The sequence below is a fragment of the Eublepharis macularius genome, chromosome 2 (genome assembly GCF_028583425.1).
Source record: "Eublepharis macularius isolate TG4126 chromosome 2, MPM_Emac_v1.0, whole genome shotgun sequence".
Classification (NCBI taxonomy): domain Eukaryota; kingdom Metazoa; phylum Chordata; class Lepidosauria; order Squamata; family Eublepharidae; genus Eublepharis; species Eublepharis macularius.
Window position 1 is genome coordinate 208,377,105 of NC_072791.1, and position 24,608 is coordinate 208,401,712.

Genomic DNA, 24,608 nt, shown 5'->3' on the forward strand with positions numbered 1-24,608 from the left:
GCTGCTTAAGTTGGAGGAAGTCTCCTTAGGTTAGAAGAAGATGGTTGGGACTCCCTCACAGTCTGCCTTATTCCAGAAGATCCAGTGCAAATCACAAAACTATTTAGAAGCAATATTTAATTTCAATAAAAACAAAAATATTTAAGATTGATAAATAATAGCAATAAAACATCTGTAAAGCAATATGCTGTAGCTGTATGCACCTCAGTGGATCTGAATCTTTGGCCACTCCTGCTCTAGGAACTCTGCCTATGCAGAGTAGTCATCCTTACAACTGCCATGTGACTGATGGCTCAACTGGAATCAACCACCAGATACAGCTGTTTCTTTGAGGTCTGTCACCCACCAGTCACTGTCTGCCCATTTACTCACCAGGATGTGCCTGTATGTATGTTGTGCCTGTGCACTATAGTACAATAAGTCTTGGACACTGAGATTCTGAAATAAAACTACAAATGCAACATGCAACACTGTTTACCTTGAACAACAACAATGTTTAATTTATATACCTCCCTTCAGGACAACTTAACGCCCACTCAGAGCAGTTTACAAAGTGTGTTATTATTATCCCCACAACAATCACCCTGCAAGGTAGGTGGGGCTGAGAGAGCTCTGAAAGAACTGTGACTGGTCCAAGGTCACCCAGCTGGCTTCAAGTGGAGGAGTGGGGAATCAAACCTGGTTCTCCAGACTAGAATCCTGCCGCTCTTAACCATTACGCTAAACTGAAGACTGAGACACCAGAATGAAAGATTTTGATCACACTCAAAAACTTCTTTCTACATTTCAAGAGCAAAGCCCAGCTTGACCCCTGCACCCATTTTCAAATAGAAAATGAAACATAAGCCACCCAGCAAAATGATAACTCGCATAGAGACAATGACAGTGGAATGAATGTTGTGTGCGTGTCAGTGTGTGGCAGTGCCAGACTAGAACGGAGAAACCCTGGTTCAAATCCACGTTTGTGATTAAACTTACTGGGCTACTGTGAGCCAGTCATTCTCTTTTAGCTTCACCTGCTTGATGGGTGCATAAACAACAACAACAACAAGGATCAGATCTCTCCCCAAGTCCATTTTCAAAGGGGAAGTGAAAACGAAATGTATTCAAAATATGGTGTCTCTCTCAGATTGTGCTTGTTTTACTTGCAATTGTATGATTTACTTGTCTAATGGGCAGATGATGAGATAAATATTTTAAAAATATGACCCACTGCAGCAGTAGCTATATTTCTCCCAACTTTTATAAGCTTTATTACTTGTCTGTACATAGGTCTCTCTCTGTTCCATAGAAAAGTTTTCATGGGACTTGCCAATTCCAGAGTGCATACTGGACTCCTTTTATCCCAAACTGCTTACTTATTACATTCCCACATAATCTATATTAATGACAAGAAACAATCAGAAATGCTAAACAGCTGTCATGCTGGCTCTACAGTCAGAACAAGAGAGAGATGTTATGAGAGATGCCTGATCACAATAGCGAGCCCAACATTTCAATGCCCCTTTTCAATTTAACACCACCGAGTCATGATTGCTTTGGGAGGTGTTTTTGCAACTCCATTAATGGCTCTCCTTTCATTCAGTCGGCAGTATACTAACTACAATGCTAATGGGAAGCTGTAATTATTTTTATTTTGTATTTCCTGCAGGCTGAGAGCAACCTACAGGCAAGAAATGTCATAGTGTTAGTACAAAAGACTGATAATGAGAAGAGAGGCAATATAAAATGGGATTAGCATGCCCTAATTTTTCATTAAGAGGACATAAAACAAAAACAACAAAGGCTTTTGAAAATTATCCTTTTTCACAACATAAATTTGACATCTTTACTGCATTATTTAAATCAGGCCTTGACAAACATTCTTTGGATCTATCAGCCAGACACATTTTTCAGCCTTCAGATTTTTGTATTTTTAATGACCACTTTCTAAAATATTGCTATCACAAACCCTAATCCCAACCTCTTCTCACAATTTCTTACAATTTTTATGAATACTACGTTAAAAATGTGATAGTTATATATAAGGGTAATGGTGGGGAACTGCAATAGCCTAGCCAATGCAAAGGAAGCTTGCAGATTCATTGCGGGCTGTTTTGCATCTAAGGGCCAGGCTGGGTCAAGGCGAAGGTAAGCTATGGAAGAGGAGGAGCCAACAAGGAGGCCCTTTTCCATTGGTAGATGTGTGGTCGGCGCCATTCCCAACTGGGAACAGAAGGAGCAGGACGTTTCCCCAAGACCAGCCTATTAAGCTTGGGGGCAACTGGGGAGATGAGTCACAACTTTAGGTGGGCTGGCGGTTTTGAGGCATTGGGCTGGATCCAAGGGGTTAAGCACTACATAGCGGGTGGCTCACCCCTGCAGTATAAAGGAGTAGCAAGGGCCATCCAGCAGATGTAGGTGGTGGAACATCTTGCGGTTGCCAGCAGGGCTGAGGAACAACGCATTGAATAGCAGTGGGCCTTTCGATGCTGGGAATCCGCTGCCCTATGCCTTGCCAATGCTCCAAACGGCTGTAATCAATAAAGTTGTGGCCATTTCAACCAAACGAGATGTGTCCGTGTATCGTTTGACAGGGCCCAAGCAGGCACATAGTTCATAGGATGCAAATCTTTTGCCTCTCAGCTTGGCTGCTACTGATCCCGGCAGCTCTTGTTCCCTCCACCTTCTTTCCTAGCCTTAATCAGAAGGGCCAGGTTGGCTTTAGAAAGTTTCACCCCAGCTTCATGGAGTTAGGGATGGAGCAAAGATACCAGACAAGTCCTTCTAACTGGTGCAAAAACAGCAGCCCACCAGCTGACCTGAGCCCCCAGATGAGATCATAGCACATCAATCTTAAAACAGCTTCGCTGGCTGTTTTTATCTTCAAATCCCTAATAACGGGACTCCGCATATCTAAACAGCTAGCGTGAAGTAGGAACCTATGCACTGGCTTATTCTCACCACTCCTTGATCGAACGAAGGGTGGGTGGGATATAAACCTCTTAATAAACACAAAAAAATAAACAGAATTGAGTAATTTGGAAAATAAAAAAAAACTTTTACCATTTTGTGTATTAATTCATGTGAGAAAAAAATAAAAAGGAAACAAAAAAAGGAAAGAAGTACCTATGCTAAGTTAAATAATTCCTCTAGGATGTTTTCAACAGATCTTACAAAACTTTTACTATCTAAACAGGGGAAGGTGTATAATCTATCACCAGGAAACTGTTTTATGGGCTTTGGGGATTTATAGTTTTGAAATATGGCTTCCATAGAGGAGTATATTGCCTTTGTGTCATCCATGAAATTCAGTCGTTTTGCTGACCTCTTGTGTTTAATGAGGTTCATAACATACGGAGCTATCCTGGTATGCACAATATAAATTAAAGTTCAGCCCAGCTCTAGAAGCTCCCCTGAATATTGTATGGACTATGCAACTGTCACAAATTAGCATCGCTCTTAGTGGTCAGAGCAGCAAGTAAGGGAGTCCTGAGCAATTCCACTGCAGCCAGTACGGGGGTCCTGAGGATCGGGATCCCTTGTACAGGAGGAAGAGAGTCATAAGCAGATCTCAGCTCAGCGCTAATTTATGGTCTGTGCTCAGAACAGCCCTTGTAATAGACAACCAAATTTAGGCTAAGTGCATTTCAGGCCATGGGATGCAAGTGACAGCTAAGACTGGATTATTTTAGTTGTTCCCTTACTAAACATTTAAAGGATGTGGGTTTTTCAAAAAGCACAATATCCCGTACTTTTAAGGGTAAGGAGCAGCCAGGGCTGTCTGTTCCAGGGCTAACCTTTTCTTATTGCAAGCTACTGAAAGAGTTATCATTTATTTATTCAACATATTTATACTGCTTTTCCAAATATGCTCGAACTGGTTTCTAGACATAAATATAGTATCAGACAACTAAAATTCAGCACGCACACACCCAAACCAGATAAACAGAAGATTACTAGATTTTAGAAGGTCATGACTTAAGATTTGGATGGCATGGCTATTTGTGGTATGATTAAAGCCAAGGTTAATGCAGAATTTAAAAAACCATTATGTCAGGCGTGCTTTGTTGAGAATTTGGAGCAAATATAAACCTAGATTTTGTTCAAAAATACCTATGTGGCTATCGATATAAGACACATTTTAGAAGAGAGATGGTAAGCCCCTCAATTTGGTTAACTTATTGTGACATATTAATATTCTCGTAGGGGGTGTTAAAATCAAAAGAGGACTTTTTAACAGGGGGGATATACTTGCCAATGGTTTACTTATATGCAAATGGTGGAAAGAATATAAGAGACAATATAACTTTGATCAACTTAAGACTGAATCTGAGATGTACAAATGATGAACGTGTTATCGCTAAAATGTATAAAACTTGTGTTGAAACTTGACACAGAAGAAGAGCAAGTCAAAGACTGTATGATTAAATGGGCCAAAAACATTGGTGATGATACCTTAATGGATATAATGTGAAAGTCTTCAAGTACCTGCAACCAGAGGCAGTGCTCCCGTAGAAGAGGACACGAAATCTGCGGTTCTTAGCCGGCCCCAGATCGAGCCTGAGGAGGATTCCTACATCCATCCCACCACTGTGTCCACTCTATGCATGGAAAAGCTTTAAGAAAGAAAGAAAGAGACTAACACAAGGATTTGAATTCCTACTGACTTTATTATACCCAGATATGTCGCAATACTCATGAATGCACTTTTTGTATCATATATTTATTCTTGTTCCTAAGAGAGTTACATAGATATGTATGAATGTATGAATTATATAGCACTGGCACTTTAAAAATTTAACATGTTGTAAAGTATTGTTTCACTGTATTCCCCGTGGGCTTGTCCTTCCTCCTCCACCAGGTTTTGACGGGGTTTGCCACACACACACCCTTTTGTTTTGTCCTGTCTAGGCTGATGTATAAACCCTAGAAGAAATTCCCAGACCGTTTCCCGTGCAATCCTGTGGTCTAGGTGGGAGGGGGGAAATGATTGGGCATTTAGAGATGGACTTTCTTCATGCTTCTATTCCTGTCGATGGAGTGTGTACTGCTTAGATGCTTTCTTGCTTCTGAGTAATTCTATGGACATATATATGGAAATGATTGGATTGCTGAATAAAACCATTTAACCAAGAGCTTGGACTTCTTGTTGCAATGGTACAGAGACCCGTCTGCCATATCCTGTCACCCATAGCCTGACACAATGGATTGGGGAACTGTCTCCGGGGCGAGACAATAAGGCTGAGAAGGTTTGATTGTGCCTTCCTAAGAGGAACTATAGGGGTAAAACCTTTAAAACCTTGAAGTCCTCGGAGCTCCTAGGGAAGCCGATCAGAAATCCCTCCCACAGCCAAGGTCTTTCATTCATAGGGTTGCCATAGGTCAGAGGCGACTTGACGGCATATAATACACACTCCTACCATGGGGGGAGCACATCTAGGGGTAAAAAGATTGTTGATGGCCCATGATGGCTGGATGGGTGAGGCTATAATAGGAGAGTGGGTAAGGGTAGGATTGGAAGGGTGTGTGAATGGATTCATTCAAGTACTTCTGGAGACCACCATTGTTCTATGGTTTTGCACACCTCCGGGGCGTGGGGCTGAGAGTTAGTCTTACTTCACCGCTCACATTCCAGTACTTTTCCATCTCCTGCCCAGCCAGGCAACTTGTCTGTGTTTTAAACCCATGAGGAGAGGGGCTTATGGTATCCCATATTCATAAACCATCTTAATATCGTGAGGGCAAGTCTGACCACTAACAGCACCATCCAAGCTTAGGCAATGTCTTGTCTCTTGGTCAGTGCCATATGCACAGACACTCCTGTATCCACTGGCAAGCTGACTGTTGGGCATGCAATGGGTGTCATCTTTGAGTCTTCTGAGCTCCGTGCCCCCTGCCCCAGGACCTGGTCTCTTTATACTCAGCCCCATTTCTTCATTAGGGGCTCTGAGCTGTAATAAACCTAAATGCTTTTCCTAATTTTTAGCAGTTTTTGTTGAACCTTGGGCTATGATTCTTTGTTTTGCAGCTTCAAGGTATATAGCACAGGGCTATCAAAACTTCTCCTAGGTATGGCCTAGCCACACCCCTTCCCCCAGCCAACCAAAAACTTGAAAGTTTACACCACTGACAGAGAAGCTAGGAAGTGAAGCTCATGATACTTCAGATAGCCTTGCGCAGCATATTTATTCCCAGTGAGTAGCAACTTCAATCAACAAGCGTTCTTGTAATATTGCATATGCTAGCAGTCTTCATAAGAAACACCTTTCCAAAGGACAAATTTCAAAGCATGCCCATGTTACAATGTTGCTATAAGCAAATTTGCATTGGAATATGCAAACTAATGTAGAAAGTATCTCAGGGGCATAGAGAGTAGGTTTGAAATTAGAAGCCAGAGATACAAAACTCTGAGGCACGCGATTAAAAACAAAAAACCCTGCCAGTTTGAAGGGCAACTTGTTCTCCCAGTTCATTATTAATACGGACAGCACATGTCCTTGGAGATCGGGGGAGGGGGGTTGCTTATTTATAGTCCTCCACCACAAAATCTACTTTGATTTGAATGCTTAATGGAAACACTAGCTCATGATACAGTTTGATTTTGGGTGTAAAGCACCAAAAAAGTTGCCCATCCAAATGTGACTAAACAAAAAGTTCCATTTATTAATTATTAACAATGTTTGTCCCTATCTCAGGCTCTGGTATCCTCAGTTACGTGATCCCAGAATACAGGGAGCCTAAGTAGGGTAGCCAGGGGCGGCGCAAGGGTTTGCGGCGCTCGCGGCAGGCTGGCTGGGCGCTCCCCCGCGCGCACGCAAGCATGCATGCAAGCGCGCATGCAGCGGCGGCCCAATTGCTGTGGCGGGCGGCCTCCGAGCTCTCCCGTTCGGTTGCCTGCGCCGCCACAGATGCCTGCCCACGGCGGCTGTGCCCGGCCAGGGGCTTGTGCTGCTGGCGGCGGCGGCGGCGCGGGGCAGGAGGGATAGGAGGCTGCTGCTTTGTGGCATGTGCTCCCGCCCCCCATGCCTCCTCCGGTGCTCCTTCCGGCACCCTGCGCCTGAGGCCACCGCCTACCTGGCCTCTATGGGCGTGCCGGCCCTGAGGGTAGCTAACTCTGGTTTGGGAAATTCCTGGAGATTTTGGAGGTAGAGCTTATAGAAGGTGGGGCTTGGAGAGGAGAGGGACATCAGTAGAGAATAATGCCATAGAAACCACCTTCCAAGGCAACTATTTTCAGTAGTTTTCTCCAGGGGAACTGATCTCTGTCACCTGGAGATCAGTTGTAATTCTGGAAGAGTTGATTCTCCCACTGTCCTGTCTCTTGATTTCGCTCCGTTTGGTGCTGCCCTTTTTTTTTTTTTGCTTTTAGCTTCCAAAGCAGCCATTTTCTCCAGGGGAACTGATCTCTGTAATCTGGAGGTCAGTTATAATTTCAGGAAATTTCTAGTACCCGCCTAGAGTTCAGCAATCCTAAAATATGGCCAAACAGATCCGCCCCCTACACACAGCCATTTCTGCTCTGGAAAATAACATGGATGGGAAGGTAGAAACCTCCCTCCCCTTATGTAGCCCTCCTGAGCCACACTGAGCAATGAAGCACTTTCCAAAGTGAGTCTTCCAATGGTACATGTGACTGCCAGTTGGGTTGGGAACCCTCAACCTGACTCATGTCACATATCTCATGCTTCCAGCTACCATCCAGAATATGGCAAGCAGTCCACTGTCTCTGAAGTCAAGCACTGTGTTACAACATTACTATATCACAATACATTACTATATTGCATTTGCTCCTATCCCTCAGAAAGGGACTCTCTTCTGAAAGACTTACAACAGACATCTTTCTTATTACAATATTTACCTAAGAAAATAAAGGAACAGATTGAAAAAACCAGACTCATACCCAGAAATAGTCTATTACAACACAACCCTGAAAGAGGTAACAGAACACCTAAAGATCACAGCTCAAACCAGTTCAGCACATAACTGATTACTTGTAGCCATCTCTTTCACACTCAGGCCTTGGGTGGCAAGTATTTCCTTCCTTACAACTCCCTAACTTAAAATAACCTCTCATCTACAAGCCCATAACGCTGATCATAATTTCACAAGATCTCAGTGACCTATTTTAAAAAGTTGAGATATATGCACAGGCAGGGCTTTTTTTCTGGGAAAAGAGGTGGTGGAACTCAGTGGGTTACCCTCAGAGAAAATGGTCACATGGCTGGTGGCGCCACCCCCTGATCTCCAGGCAGAGGGGAGTTTAGATTGCCCTCTGCACCGCTTGAGAGGCGCGGAGGGCAATATAAACTCCCCTCTGTCTGGAGATCAGGGGGCGGGGCCACCAGCCATGTGACCATTTTCAAGAGGTTCCGAAACTCCATTCCACCGCATTCCTGCTGAAAAAAAGCCCTGTGCACAGGTCAATGCGCCACTTCTCCAGTTTTGGAGGGTTTAATCTCTCCAATTGTTTTTTTAAAACAAAATACTTCCATAAACCTTGGGGTTCCCCCACATTTTGCAGAAACATCTTCTCTGTCTTGAAATAATCTTTCTTTCAACAACTCACCAATGAAATTAGCCAAACATAAATTGGAACAAAATGTTCTAGAGCCATATGAAGGTGGATGAGATTAGCATCTCCTTACTTCAACAGATACATTTTTCAGAACCTTGGACTATAAGCACCTTGTCCTAGCTGTAACTGCTCCAATCTGGCATAACAGCAATCAGAGCAATTTATTTATGTTATTTATAGTCTGGGACTCAAGACAGATTACACAGAATAAATCAATGCAACCAGCAGGATGGGACATCCAATATACAATGCAATAGAACTGCAGAAATCTAGAACTAACTAGAAATGAGAAACAGAAATGAAGCAAAGTACAAGTATTAGCATGACACGTAAAAACATTACATAGCAGGAACCTATTCTCAGCAATAGATAGTATGAACTATACATAGTTGTATAGTCCACAGACCCTAAGCTTTCTCCCCAATCATCTTTACAATGTTTCTCTTATAGAAGAGCCTGAATATTCTTACTATACTAAGATTTTAAGGCAGGGTATTTTAAAAAGCCTGTATGAATTTCTAAAAGTGTCAAGTCAACTGTGCAAGAATATGTGGTATTTTCCATGGCTGATGTTTGCTACAGAAAAGCCTCATGAATTATCCTAAATTTTTCCTCTCTCTTTGCTAATGTACTCAGGTGCTTAAACTCATAATGTTGGCAATCTCCAGGAAGATTATTTTAAAGGCTTAAGAATGACATTCTCAAGATGACAAACTAGGAAACAATTCTATGGGGAAATATCCAGCAGGTTAAATGTGCTCAAGAAAATTAGTTTCAGCCTTCCGAGCTATAAACCCAAGGGAATTTGTCTTCTTCTTGAACAGGTTGTGTCTGCTTTTTACTCATTTTTGAAGTTAGCATTTCTGCACTGGAGAGAATCTTATATTTTGTAGTAATCATACCAATGTAGTCAATACGTGACATTAATAAAATCTTTTGGGCCAAATCTGACATACTGTGCTGAAATGCCAGAAGGCCAAAACAAAGAAGTGCAGTGCAGACTGAAGTGGCAGCTTAACAGTTAAAAATACAGCTTGAGATCTAAAAAGCAGAAATGCACAACAGGAGAGCACTATGCACATGGTCACAGCTTCGCTTGGAGTTTTTTAAAAAAATTATTCACTTGCTGTTTTGTTTATAAGGAAATATGTGCTGCCTAGGAGAAAGCCTACTTCTTAAAAGTTAACAGCAGCTTGTCTTGTAAGCAGCAAAGATGCCCACAAGCAAAGTTCTCCCTCTATTGGATCCAGAACTGGATTCTGGACTGGAACCAAGCAGAAGACATTTGCATGAAATCCACCCCTCCACAGCCAGCTGCAATCTTTCTGTCAGATCCCATGGCATTCTGGAGAAAAAACCCCAACCCTTTGAGGGGGACTCAGGAGACAGCAGTGGCTGCAGCAGGAAGAAGCAAGTAAAAAACTTTAGAAAAGCAAATGGTGCATGGCACTGTTGGTACCACCTCCTATACAGATGAAAAACAAACACACATAAACCAAGGCATAGCAAAATAATTTGGGAACTCACTGAGCCTCCACAGTGATGAGTACATGGACATGAACCAAAAAAAAAATGAACCATGAGGTTCGTTGTTCGTGGCGTTTCACGAACCACAAACTTTCATGAACCTGCTCTGGTTTGCAAACCGGTTCATTTGGTTTGTGAAAACGTTACTTCCGTGTCAGCAAATTGTCACTTCTGGGTCAGCAAAAGGCCACTTCCAGGTCAGCAGAAGGTCTGCAGAAAGCCCAACACTCATTGCCTAGGAAACTGATTGATGACAAATTAGCCGGGCATTTCAGGTTTGTGAAAACTTTGCATCTAGTTCAGAGGCAATTTTCGTGGCCAGGGATGAGAAAAGATATCTCTCAATATGTGACTATTTGTCAGATATGTTTAATGGTAAAGAAGTAGGGAGGAAAGCCCCTGGGACTGTTGCAACCACTAGATACTCTGTCCAGACCCTGGGCTATGATTTTGGTGGATTTTTCACAGACCTCCCACCTAGCAAAGGAAAAAATGATTTTGGAGGTAGTCAATGTGTTTTCAAAGCAAGCTCACTTCGTACCATGTTCTAAGTTGCCTAGAGCAAAAAAGCTGGCTACCTCTTTTCATGCAGAATGTAGTGTATTTACATTCTTTCCCTGAGAAGGTAATTTCAGATTGCGGGAGCCAGTTCATTGCCAAATTTTGGTGGGAGCTTATGAAAGTGACAGGAATTAAACAAGGACTTAATTCAGCACATCACCCAGAAACTGATGGGCAAACGGAACGTACTAACCAGAGTTTGGAGAAGTTTCTGAGATGTTACATTAATCACCAGCAAGATGATTGGGTCGACTTCCTGTCGTATGCTGAGTATTGTTATAATAATAGCATCCACAGTTCTTTTGGGACATCACCATTCCAAGTGACTTAAGGTTTTGAAGGAAAACTGATGCCCCTGTTGGGTAATAACACCTAGGAAGATGAAGGGGATTTTAGGAATGGTGGAAGAAGATAACAGCTCAATGGTACTAGGTGAAACAAACTTTGGGGGAAGGCTAAGATGGACTACAAGAACCAGGCAGACAAGAAACACTCCCGTCCCTGGGACCTGTAATCAGGAAATGGGGTTTACATCTTGACTAAGAACCTTGCAGAGGGGAGTAACCAAGTAAAAAACTGGGCTGGAAATATCTGGGACCTTTCAAAGTAACTTGATTAATAATGTCACTGTTGAACTTGACTTGCCTAAAAATCCGAAACATGTACAACTTGTTTTTCATTTTAGCGTGCTCAAGAGAGACCCTGGGCCAGATAAGTGGCACCAGGAGCCGGTGGCCCCACCTCCAATCAGGATTGGAGGCCAACTGCACCACGGAGTTGAACAGATACTGCACTCTAAATGGAAAAGGGGCACATTGTTTTATTTGATTCAATGGAAGCATTTTGCAAAAAGCCAAGCTAAATGGGTTAGGTCCACTGATGTGAATGCTGATAAATTGGTTAAAGCCTTTCACAGGAAATACCTGGACAAGCTGGGGTGTAATTGACCTTTGGGGGGCAGGATGTCAGGATGTCACCCGTCATACTCTGCGAGGTCCTGTTTACTGCTTATATTCTGAAAGGCCCTGTGTACTGTTTGACTCCAATGATAGAGGCTGAAGCTGTTCTCTGGAATGTGAAAATATGCAAGGGAGGGGGCTATTCTGCTGCTACCTGTGTGTTTTCTCTTTAGTCTGGGAAGCAGTGCCTCATGGCCTTGAACTTTCCAATACATCATCTCTGCTTTGTCCTACTGCTCATCTATTGAACTTAGCTGTTTCCTGAAGGGGGTGAGGACTCTGAGACTTTGCTTTGGCATTCCAGGAAAAAATGTCAGGCCTGGCAAGGGGGTTTGTTACCTGAAGTGGTCTCCTTCCCCATATGATTTATGGGGGAATTAGCTAGCAAGGAATACAGCTATACCAGAGGCAGTAACGGGAATCGAATCACCTGTGTCTACGGGGTCCCAATCCCAATAAGCCAAGCAAGTCTGGTGCTTCAAACCAATCAGTAACTTTTATTAAAGAACAGAACTTCATGCACATATATGTCAATTACTGGGGGAGCTAGGTTACGTGGTTTAAGGGAGGGGATGCACTGTGCCAGGAACGACTGTCTATACTTATGAATGTCATTTGATCAGCTCCTTAATCACGGATAGGAGATCTCATCACGGGAGGAGGGAGAGGAATGTGCTAAGTGGGACTGACGCTTTGAGACCTTTGTTGCACTGGTCACGGGTGAGGCCAGGAAGATAGCAAGTCCAGTCACCGCTTAATCACCCCGCATTCCTTTACGGCATTCCATTCATGCCATGTCTCCTGGGTGGGATTCAGCAACTGCTATAGGTCCTCTGTTAGCCAAACCGCAGCCATTTTACTCCAGAGACCTGAACATTTTTAATAGTATCAACAGCCATAAATATGAAGCTGCTATTAAAATGGCGGAGGCTGGGCCGACTGCTTACAATTCCCCCCACACACACACACTCAAAACTGCCCTGCTTCGCTGGGCAGTTTTCGGGTGCTCCCAGCCAGAGCCAGGCTCAAGGGTCAGTATTAGGGTTGCCAGACCCCCTCGATCTCCCAGCGGGAGATTGGGGCCTGGCTCTTACGTGAAGGGGTGTGTGTGCGCGTGATGACATCAATTAGTGACATCACCACGCAGCCCGTTTGGGCAGGGATTGGGTCCGTTGTGGGCCCCTGCGGAGCGCGGGAGCGTTCCTGCGCTCTGCAGGGGCCCACAATGGGCCCAATCCATGCCAAAACGGGCCCAATCCAGGCCCATTTTGGCGTGGATTGGGTCCATTGTGGGCCCTTGCAGAGCACAGGAATGCTCCCACACTCCACAGGGGCCCTGATCCAGGCCAAAACAGGCCTGATCTCGGCTGCTGCTGCTGTGCGCGGGGGCACACAGCACCGCAGGGGGGCGCGTATTGAAGGTGTGCCCCCCCTGCTGGCCAGGTAGGTGGGGGTGGGGGTGGGAGGGTGGTCTGGCAGCCCTAGTCAGTATCAAGGAGAGACGGAGCATGACTGAGGGCTAGGAGTGGAGCTATCAACTGTCATTATAAGCATAAAGGGCAATTTGGAAAGCCACATCTGTACCAGCAGCCATAAATATAAAGCTGCTATTAAAATGGCGGCGGCTGGGCCAACTGCTTACAGGTTCTCTCAGACTCTCCATTCCATCAGACACAGCTGTATGAGTTTAAAGGTCTTTATTAGAGACTTGCTCCTTAGAAGTACACAGTACATAGTAACTGCCTGGAATGCCAAAACAAAGTCTTCCCCAAGATGTTATATCTTCAATCCCCTACCCCAGTTCAAACAAGTCAGTTGAAATCAGTGAAAGTTCTGAGATACAGAGCTGAGTTTTCCAAGATCGGTTTCCAGACGTTCCAGCTGCACTGATAACACCACTCAGCCCAAAAAAAGCATAGCCAAGATACAGTGAAGGAAGAAATTATTACTCAGTCCCCCCGGAAATATACATTCACGGGTATGGCAGGCAGGCTGGCTGGCCTGTCTGACAAGGCTAAGCATAAAGATAAGGGATAGTGTAAAGGATAAGTGTAAGAAATAAGGAAAGAGTAAGGGGCAAAGTTAAGGGCAAGGGTAAGGGTAAGGGATGGGGTAAGGATAAGGTTAAGCGGTTAAGGGAAGGTAAGCATAAGGGTAAGGGGTAAGGTTAAAGGCAAGGGTAAGGATAGGGGAAAGGGAAGGGGAAATGGTAAGGGGAGGGTAAGCGGTAAAAAGAAGAGTAAGGGTAACGGATAAGGGGAGGATAAGCATAATTTACCCTTACCCCTTAAACTTACACTTACCCTTACCCCTTACCCTTTCACTTATCCCATGCTCTTGCCCATTTTGGACCCGTTTCGGCATGGATTAGGTCCGAAATGGGTTGTTTCGGCCCTGATTCGAGCCCAAAAGGGCCCAAAAGTGCCGAAAATAGCCATTTGGGCCTGGAGGGGCCATTTCGATCCCAATCCAGGCCGAAATGTCCACAAAATGGATGAAAATGGCCATTTGGGGCACATTTCGGCCTGAATTGAGGCTGAAACATTCCAGGTCAGCCATTTGGGGCTATTTTCTGCCAGGATATTTCCTTTTTTATATTTATTTTGTTGTAAGCTGCTTTGAGCATGGAGGTAAAAAAACAATCAAATTTCTACATCATTAAAAAAAAAACTTGTTAATATATTAGCACTTCGTTGATATACATCCCTTGTCAAAGTAACATAAGCAACAGTTTGGGTCTCTTTCCCGAAGTCTCATATATTATAAAGGAGACAAGAGAGGGAGGGAAAAACAAGATGATAAATGTGTGCAAATGCAACATTCATTTAAATGAGGGCTGAGGATTCTGGGATTAAGTGAAAGGTTCCATAGAAGAAATGGGTTTTGGAGGAAGTGATGTCATACCATCGTATGTGAGATGTATGGCTATTTGTGGCACCAGAAGGTAGTTCCATGTTCCACTGCGCTACTCAGCCTTTATTCTAGCATTCATACAAACAGAAAGGATGTGTCATGTATAAGAAATATTTCTGCTCTCCCCCTGCTTCATCATCATCACTGGTCAGGTAGTTCTCAGAGTTATTTTCTCCCACCCTCAGCATGAGCTACCTCTAAGAATGCTAACTGCCTGGAAGAAAAAAATAGGCTCAGTGAACTGAAATGTCCAGCTGAAACTTTTCGTGGCATGGAGGCAAATAACATCCCACTAAGCCTTACTAAAGAGCCCCGTGGTGCAAAGTGGTAAGCTTTGCACCAGTACTGCAGCCCAAGCTCTGCTCAGGACGTGAGTTCGATCCTGGCAGATGCCAGGTTCAGGTAACCAGCTCTAAGTTGACTCAGCCTTCCATCCTTCTGAGGTTGGTAGAATGAGTACCCAGGCTCCTGGGGGGTAAAGTGTAGATGACTGGGGAAGGCAATGGCAAACCACCCCGTAACAAAAAGTCTGCCAAGAAAACATCCCCTCATGGGTCAGTAATGACTGGTTTATAACTCATTAACAACACATGTGGGACCCCTTTCCTACAATACCGCCCTCTTAGCTGAGAGAAAAGGCCTTTTTGAATAATTCAGTTTTGCAATGTTTTTGGAAAGCCAGGTGCATGGAGGCTCTCTTAACCTCCTCAGGCAGGCCGTCCCATAGGGTAGGGGCCACCACAGAGAAATCCCGTGTATGGGCTGCTGTTGATTTTGCCCATGTACAGGCCAGCACCTGCAAGAGACCCTGTTCAGATGAGCGAAGATGCCGTGGAGGGACATAGGGATGGAGGCGGTCCCATAGATATGTCAGACCAAGGCCGTGAAGGGTTTTGTATGTAATAACCAATACCTTGAACTGAGCACGGTAACTGATAGGTAGCCAATGGAGTGACTGTGGGATAGGAGTGATTTTCAAGCTCTTGCTCACTCCTGATAATAGTCAAGTTGCAGCATTTTGCACAAGTTGGAGCCTCCTAGTTAACTTCGATGGGAGACCAATGTATAATGCATTACAACAGTCAAGTTTTGATGTTACTGTAGCATGGATTGAGGTAGCCAGGCCGGCCATGTCGAGATAAGAAGCCATTTTCCAGGCTAGAGTGAGATTGTAGTAAGCATGTTTTGCAGCTGCCTTAACTTGCTTTTCTGGTAATAGTGCTGTATCCAGTATAACACCTAGGCTCTTAACCGAGTCTGCAAGGGTCAAACAAACTCCATCGAAGGTGGGGAGCATAATGTTTTTCAAGATCTCTGACTTCCCAACAAGTATCACTTCACTCTTCTCTGGATTCAATTTTAATTGGTTATTTTTCAGCCATTTTACCATGGCTGTCAAGCAGCGATCTTCTACTGCATCCTGTGGGGATCTGGATAGCGAGATATAGAGTTGGGTATCATCTGCATATTGATGACATCCGACTCCATAGCTGTTACTGATTTCTAAAGGTTTTACGTAAAGGTTGAATAACATGGGAGATAAGATTGCGCCCTGTGGGACCCCACAAGATAGTTCCCATTCTGGAGACAGGTGATCTCCGACAGCAACCCTCTGAGTCTGTTCCTTGAGAAGCGATTTAAACCAGTCCAGGGTACATCCTTTGATGCCCACTTCTGTTTCTGAATGCCTCAACAGGATGGCATGGTCTACTTGCCTGGAGCTTCTTGCTGCTCTGCACCCCACCCTCCTCAGCTCCCCATCTGCTTTCCCCTCATTTTTTTTATTTCTGAAGAGCAGTAACATTGCAGCATTGTGAATTTATGAGAAAATACATTAAGCACTTTACAACAGAAACGTGGGCATTTGACAGTCCTTGTGATGCAGGATTGAGCAAGTGCACAGAACAAGCAGAACAGCGGCTTGCTTGGGAAGGGAGCTTTACCCACCACAAAGCGAAGTTATTTTCTTGCAAGCATCCAGTTGGCTCCTGACTAAATGGAGTGGACCCCTCCACCCCATCCCCCTCCTGTTGCCTTCTCTGAGTGGAACTCGCCTGCTTTTATTACTCTTCTCTGATTGCAGAGAAGAGTAATAAAAGTGGGGGGGGGGGAGAAGAGAGGAAGTCTGAGATCTTTCAGAAAATCAAGTTGGCAATCGAGGGAGAAAGCATAGGTTGATGTTAACATCACTGTAGCTGGCAGTAGCCCATCCTCCTTGGAAGTAAAGAGGCTCAAGCTGTAATTAGTTCTCAACACCACTCGGCACTACTTTCAAATGTGAAATGTTTGGGTGCAAAAAGGCCGCACAGAGAGGGTGGGGTTTCTTAGTCTAACAAAGAGGTTACGTCACAGTGTTACCACACATGCGCAAACTTTAAAAAAAATGTGACGTGTATTCAGAAGCCCAGAAAGTCCACAAGAAAGTATAAAGCACCGAGCCATTATTGACCTTTGAGGGGACATTGCATCACAATGTTTTCTTGGAGACTTTTGTCACAGGGTGGTTTGCCATTGCCTTCCCCAGTCATCTGCACTTTACCAGGAAACTGGGTACTCATTCTACCGACCTTGGAAGGATGGAAGACTGAGTCAACCTTGAGCCGGCTACCTGAACCCAGCTCCCGCCAGGATCAAACTTAGGTCATGAGCAGAGCTTGGGCTGCAGTACTGCAGCTTACTACTCTGCACCACGGGACTCTGGTCCAGGGTGAGAATGTACAATAGAGGACTCAAGAGGCATCCCTGTTGGATTCCAGTGAAGACCAAAAAGGAGAGCACAGGCAGCCTTTGACTCTCAAGATCACACAGGTGTCAGCTAAAGAGTTTGCACCAGTCTGATGAGAACCTCAGGAATTCTATGGAACCTCAGGACAGACCAAAGATAACAATGGGTGACTCGGTCAAAGGCTTTGCTTTGATCGAGTTGCAGTAGGTACCAGTGACTTTTCTCCTGCTGCAAACAGTCGAAGAACTGGCGGAAAAGGCAGATGGTATGCACTATTCTCCACCCCAGAACCAAACTTCTCTACCCAACCTTTACCAAGCCATCCGCCGCATCCTTGAGTCTGTTGTTGATGACCCTGGTCAAAATTCTGTGGTCCAAGTTTATGAGAAAACCCTAAGCTATATCCTTTTTTGGTTTTCAGTCTTACCTCCACATTCAGATTACTGTATTATTGACACACAGGATTTATTTGAACCTTTCACTCTTTGGTACTATAAAAGGTCACACAGTTCAACAAGTTAGAAGCATTCAAAATCATTCAAACAAACATTTCTGTATGCAAACATCTATAAAATACTTTTTAAAATTGTATTTTATGTAACAACTCAGCATTCCTATCAAACCTTCAAAATGCTACTGCTGTACACAAATGCAAAAACTGATTTCAGAGGTTTTTAAATTATTTGCCAAAACAGATTGAGGCTGAAAATCAGAGCAACAATATTGGACCCATCAAACTTTAAACATTCTGAGATATAATTTATTTTCTTCTTCTAGCAAAGGTGATACTGCAGGACTGCTTGCATCTTTATGAAACTGCTTGTAGCATGGGCCAAACTATACGTGACAGCATCTTCATGGCTGCCATTAGGATACCACTGCCGTTATGCTTCAAGGGCCTAGTCCTGATTGGGCCTGCAGTGCAGTGGGCTGAGGGGCTTTTGTGCCCCCCCAGCACCTTATCAAGTATGAAAAATTTAATTTATTCAATTTATAGTCCACCCTTCCCACACCAGTGGGCTCAGGGTGGATCACAACAAGGCTTAAAAACACATTGTACAATTAACCATTATTACCATTAAAAAACATAAAATACAACATACCATCATTTAAAAATACTACATCTATATAAATATAAAAAACAAGAATCATAGCAGCACATAATTTAGACCCTCGCCTTTCACCATCTATGAAGCATTTTTACCAGGAGAATATGTGAGAAATGGAAGGTGAGATTGGATGGGAGGGCATATAGTTTAACCCCCCAACTGGGGGGGCACCGCCTGGCATCAATCATATGCCTGGCGGAACAGCTCCGTCTTGCAGGCCTGGCGAAATGCTAACAAGTCTTGCTGGGCCCTGGTCTCATAAGACAGAGTGTTTCACCAGGCTGGGGCAAGGGCCGAAAAAGCCCTGGCCCTGGTTGACACCAGGCAGGCCTCCCTAGGGCCAGGGATCTTCAATAGATGTTTATCGCTTGAGCAAAGAGTCCTCTGGGGCTCATATGGGGAGAGGCAGTCCCGCAGATACAATGGTCCCAGTCCACATAGGGCTTGATAGGTTAGTACCAAAACCTTGAACCTGATTCGGTACTCCACCGGTAACCAATGCAAAGACCACACCCCTGCAGCTGCTTTGACTCTTGAAAAATCTCAGGAAGGAAACAAGAGCACTGCAAGCCCAAAACTACTTTAAAATGGCAACAATAACAGTAGGAGGAACCTCCTTGATGGTCCCTTTTTGGATGGCACAGCAGTGGAAGAGGACGGAGAGGGGATTGGAGGAATAAAAATGTCCTTGTTTCTGAACTCTATAGCAAGCCCTTAATGAACAAAAGAAAGAACCCACAGTGGGAGTGGACTTATTCTATGCAACTGATTATCCAGTATTATCCCAAAGAATCTTCATGAAATAAAGGAAGAAGTAGGAACTCATTTTCCAGGGACCTATTAAAACCAAAAATGGCCCCGAAAGATATTGATGGAAAGAAAACTAAAACCACAGTCAGCAACACTAGAAATCACAAATTAGTGAGCAAAGTTTGAAAAAGAAAATAAGTTTCCTTTCCTTATAAACTGTTACGTTATGGTTTGTATTGTTAACACTTGCCACATTTCACCAGTAAGTTTAGCAAGCAGGAGAAAAATTTGCACTAGCTACAATCAGGGGTCATTTCGCAGAAAAAGAGCTAGAGGAACTCATTAGCATAAGTTATTAGCGTAACTCATTAGCATATGCCACGCCTCTTGCCATCACCGGAAGTGTGTCATTAGTATAACTGATTTGCACATGCCACACCCCCTGACATCACCTATCCTGGCTGTTTTGGACCCAATCTTGGCCATTCAGGGCCGAAATTGGGCCCAAAATGGCAAAAAGGGGCTGAAAATGGCTGAAAAGGGGCCCAAAATGGTCAGGATCAGGCCACTGATGAGCGCTAGAGTGATCCACCCCCTGTCAGAGGCCCACTCTGGGCCGTTTCGGTCTCAAGCCAGGCCGAAACAGGCCTAAAATGGCCGAGAGTCAGGTGGGCTGGTCCACCTGACATGTGACCTCTTTGGGGACCTGCCGGAACTGCGTTCCTGTGCATTCGAAATGAGCCCTGGCTACAATTCAAGCATGACTGCAGCTTAGAACAAACAAAGAAAGAAAAGCAGACAGCCATGTAGATTCCTCCCCCCCCCAACACCAAATCCAAACACAGAGGATAATTCACAATCACGTACGGGTGAGTTTGTTGTTGTGTTCCACAGACTTTAACTTCAGGGTCTATGGTCAGCTCAAAAAAAAGGAGAAAAGAAAATGCTGAGAGAAAATAAACAAGTAGTAATAGACAACAGACGTGCTGGCTGAAGCTCAGTCCACAATATGTCTTAAGATCCAATTATTTACCTGTAATCAGCTTTCTTAAAGAAGCCATCTGGGCATTTGCACCTATCAATCTCGGCCTGCGCTGAGAATCTTTTGGAAATTTCTAGAGTTAAGCTAAGAGGTTTTTTGCTCTAGCCCCACCACATCATAAACCGTACTACAATGCCTGCTTTCATGGGGCAGAACAGTACCTTCCAGCTCAGTTTGTTCATAAGATGACATACTAAACAAGAGAGAATCTATTGTCGGAAAAAAGGTTAAGCAGTACATCTGCACAGAATCGATTAATATCTCCTGTTCTTCTACACATTGTCTGCACAGACCCAGCTACGTGAGGAACAACAAAACACAGACCGAGAGAAAGAATGAAAAGGCAGAAAGAGAAGAAAGATAATGTTAGAAAGCCTAGCTCAAAATTCTATGAAAAAATTCACAGTGCAACTGCTGTAGTGGTGGTCAAAACTTTGCTCTACTCCTTTGAGGCATGCATGAGATGGATGAAGTCAGCGCTAAATATGCTCTTAGCTTAGCTGAAGAAGGTTCTGAAGGAATTATTTGTGCAGTTACAACACTCCAGAGGTGGACCAGCACAGAGACCACAACAAAGAACTAGGTGGATGAGGAAGCTCTATGCAAAGGAGATTACAGCTTACACCAAGATCTGTATCTCCCTTTGCAAAGATCTAACCTTGTCATTATTCAAATCTGGCTCTAATGTAAATAACCTGTGACTTCCAATTAGGAATAGAGACACATTTGAGTAACTGTTAGATTTTATATTTTCAATGACATAGGAGTAATTTCTTCTTTGTTGTTATCCCTGTTTCAGCAGGAAGATATGGGAAGGTGGCAGTAGTCCACTTACAGCCTGATTCAAAACTAGAGATGGGCACAAACAGTAAAAAAAAATGAACATGATGTTCGTTGTTTGTTGCCATCCACAAACAGGGACTCACGAACAACCACGAACATGGCCCTGTTCACGAACACGTTCATGGTTGGCTGTTCATGGGGGCCAGAAGGCTCTCCTCCAGCCATCATCCAAGTCAAGATCCCTACTGCACCACTCCCAGAAACCTGACCTGAGCAGGCACCAGGAAAGGTACCAGTAATAAATAATAGCTTGGCCCCACAGCCTGGCAGCAGCCCTGGAACTTGAAGGGATAGATCCCTACTGCACCACTCCCAGAAACCTGACCTGAGCAGGCAGCAGGAAAGGTACCAGTAATAAATAATAGCTTGGCCCAGAGCCTGGAAGCAGCCCTGGAACTAAAAGGGGTAGATCCCTATCCCACTATACACAAAGAAAATTCAAGCTCCAGTGCACTCTCTCTATCAAAATGCCAACAGCAACTCTCTCCCTCTCCACTGTCTGCAATCTAAGCCAGAGCTGGGAGCCCCCCTCCCCCCTGCTCTTTGCTCCCTTGTAACAAATTTGGAGCTCCACACTTAAAAGGAAGACCTGCCTATCAAGCTAAATTGGGCTTAGATTGGGGTTTCCAGGGCAACAGCAGGAGTTCAGACAGAGTTCAGACAATCACTGTCTAAATTGCCAAGGGAATTGATTGCAGGTGCCAGACTGTCTGGCTTGACGAACAGCAATGAACAGCAATGAACGAGGCTTGCAATGACCACCTGTTCATTTAGAACGGGGCCTCATGAACAGCTTGTTCGCAAACAGCAAATTGGGCTGTTCGTGGCTTTTTTTGTTTGTATTGCTGTTCGTGCCCATCTCTATTCAAAACATCAGGACAGATAGGAACGTCTGGTACAAGCCCTCCTCCCACTTATCAAAGACTGGAATAAACTTCAGCTTTTAAACTGTGACTCCAACTATCTCCAGGCAAATAGCCAAATTCTGTCTCTATTTGGTTAAATTCCATAATAAAAAGAACAGCCATACATAGGCTGATTCCGCACACATTGGATAATGCACTTTCAATGCACTTTATCCATTGTTTGAGGTGGATTTTTTGTTCCGCACACAAAAAAATCCATTCCAAATGATCTATAAAGAGGATTGGAAGTGCATTATCCAACGTGTGCAGAATCACTCATAGTCTGTCCTGCTCTTTTTACAATTTTAACTATTTTAATGTCAATGTTTTACATATTAGAATTACTGCAGTTCCCAGAGAACTATACACATTTTAAGATAAGATTTTAAATGCTAAACGTATTTTTCCACGTCCTTTACATTTTTATGCTGGATTTAACTATTCTATTGATTGCTAAGGATGTATTGCCATTGTTACGGTCTCTGACTGCAAATAAATTCATTCATTCATTCAACTCTGACTCCAAATATTGGGGAGGAAACTTAGACGAGGAGGAGGAATAGAGACATAGGGAGAATGCATTCATGCGGCTCAGTGTCTTCCAGAGCGGAACAGTTCTTCTAGATTAGATTGTATTTCTGCAGGAGATCCAATACCTTTGATAATCACTCCATCCATTATCCCCTGCTAAAGATGAGCTCATACCTGGAGTGGGTTTCTAGCAAGTGTACAGGAAAGAAACAGAAGATAGAAACAACCCTTGGCTTCCTGATCAAACTCCCTGGAGCTAATGGGAGCCTAGGACTGCACATGCACGCTGGCCTCATGCTGCTGTGGAATGTTAGCGGCAACGGAGCAGCACACAGGTGCAAGCTATCTGCCAGGCTGGCTTCAAGGCTGGAGAGAAGCCAACAGCACGCTGCTTGCTTAGCTGCAGCCTGGAGCTTCATGGATGGGCTGGAGCTCAGAGTGTGTGTGTTTTCATGGCACATCCTCCAGGCCCAAACTTCCTTGACTCCCAGGATCTCTTTATCTGTTACAGGGACTGTCCCTCCACATTGAAAACAAGGGCAAGGGGAATTTGGAGGAGATAAAACTGGACATGTATTTTTGTCGTTTTCAGTCTCATTTCAAAGTTTAAATGGTCAAAATAAAGGGACAGTAGCCTCCTTTTCTTTCAGTGTCATATCCTTTCAACTCTGACTCTGTTACGTGGAGCTGACACATTTGCTTATTTTTGTATCACAACATCTAGAAAACGTTGCAGTGTTAGATTAAGCTTTTAAAACTGGCAAAAATATTATTGTTCTCCATCTTTGCTTAAAAAATAAAACAGCATAAGTATGCACAATAGTTGGCTAGCAACTTTAGGGCTCTCCTACCAGCTCACAGCCAGGTCGTGTACTTTCAAAGTGTTGCTCAGTCTATACACTCCAGACTTCAGTGGTCGCACACATTCTTTTGCACGAGCAAGGTAAGGGTTCACTTGGATATCTTTGGGAAACTCAGAATCCTAGAACAAACAACGGAAACATCATTTAGTTCTCCAGATTAATACATCCTGCAAGACAGGCTTATGTGAATGCAAGTTTTCACTGTCCATTGCCAGCTACTGAATGTTGAACATTTCATTCTGTCCCACTATTGGGGATTGCTTGGCTGTTGCTTCCAGCTGCCCCACTGGGAGATCAGGAGTGATTTCCAGGCTCTCCCCCCACCCTTCCGATTCCTGTCCTCCCACATGCAAAATGAAGCCAGGCCCCAGACTGAAACAAGTTGAGAACATTTTTGAGAAGCAAGTTAATTTATTCTCCATCTAATTTAGCTGTGTATATAGGGATATGGAGAGAAAAGAGGGCCTAGTTCATAATTTTACTGGTTCCTAGAGGACAATGTTTTGGTTAACACTTAGGAGGACACAAAGACTGGCCCACGCTGCTGCTGATGACACGTGTATGGAAAGAAGACCAGATCTACATGACCAGGGGTGCAATGGCATTGTGTCTCTGGATGCTCCTATGCATGCATGCTTTTCTCATAGCTAGGGCTAGTAACAAATGAGGGAGGGAACCTGAGCAGGAGTGCTTGTGTTTGCTTGCTTTGGAGCCAAAGAAAATTGCAGGATGCATTTCTGGACCTTCCTACAACTGCTGAGCTCTACCCCAGACCCATTAAAAACCTCTGGGTTCCAATCAGTAGGCCCACTCTGGCCTTCACACTGGGATCTGTTGATGTACCAGGTGTTTTGATTTAAAGAATCAGTGGTCCTAAGTCTTGACATCAACAACAGTGCAAAAGATGAATGAGTTCCTGACTGCATAGGAAAATCCGCACCTGCTTTGTAAATCGTAGTGTGAATGGGGGTTTCCATAACACTATTGTGCTGGATAATTCCTTGGCAAGGTGGGCCCCATCTCCAAAATGTAGACTGTGGTATGCAGTTCACTTAATAACACTTCCTGGGAATGTATTGTCGAAGTGTGACACTGAGAGATCTCTGTCTCTTGGTGCTACACCTCTGAAGATGCCAGTCGCAGCTGCTGGCAAAACGTCAGGAACTACAACGCCAAGACCACGGCGATACAGCCCGGAAAATCCACAACAACCATCTTCCTGGGAATGTCTGTAGTTTACCTCTCAGAGATCTGCTCACAAACAGTATTATTGCAAGCAGTGTTGTGTCTGCACTGTAGCAGCATTCAGCATAGTGGCTAGGC

At 44.1% G+C, this 24,608-nt stretch overlaps 1 protein-coding gene across 2 annotated transcripts in view; it reads right to left on the reverse strand.

The window, feature by feature from the left end:
- Window positions 1–24,608, reverse strand: part of SPAG16 (sperm associated antigen 16) — a 556,878-nt gene that overhangs the window by 455,994 nt on the left and 76,276 nt on the right. For both annotated transcript variants that reach the window (XM_054971970.1, XM_054971971.1), the window contains exon 9: window positions 23,274–23,404. In XM_054971970.1, coding sequence (XP_054827945.1) covers window positions 23,274–23,404 — 131 coding nt within the window. The remainder of the gene's footprint in view (window positions 1–23,273; window positions 23,405–24,608) is intronic.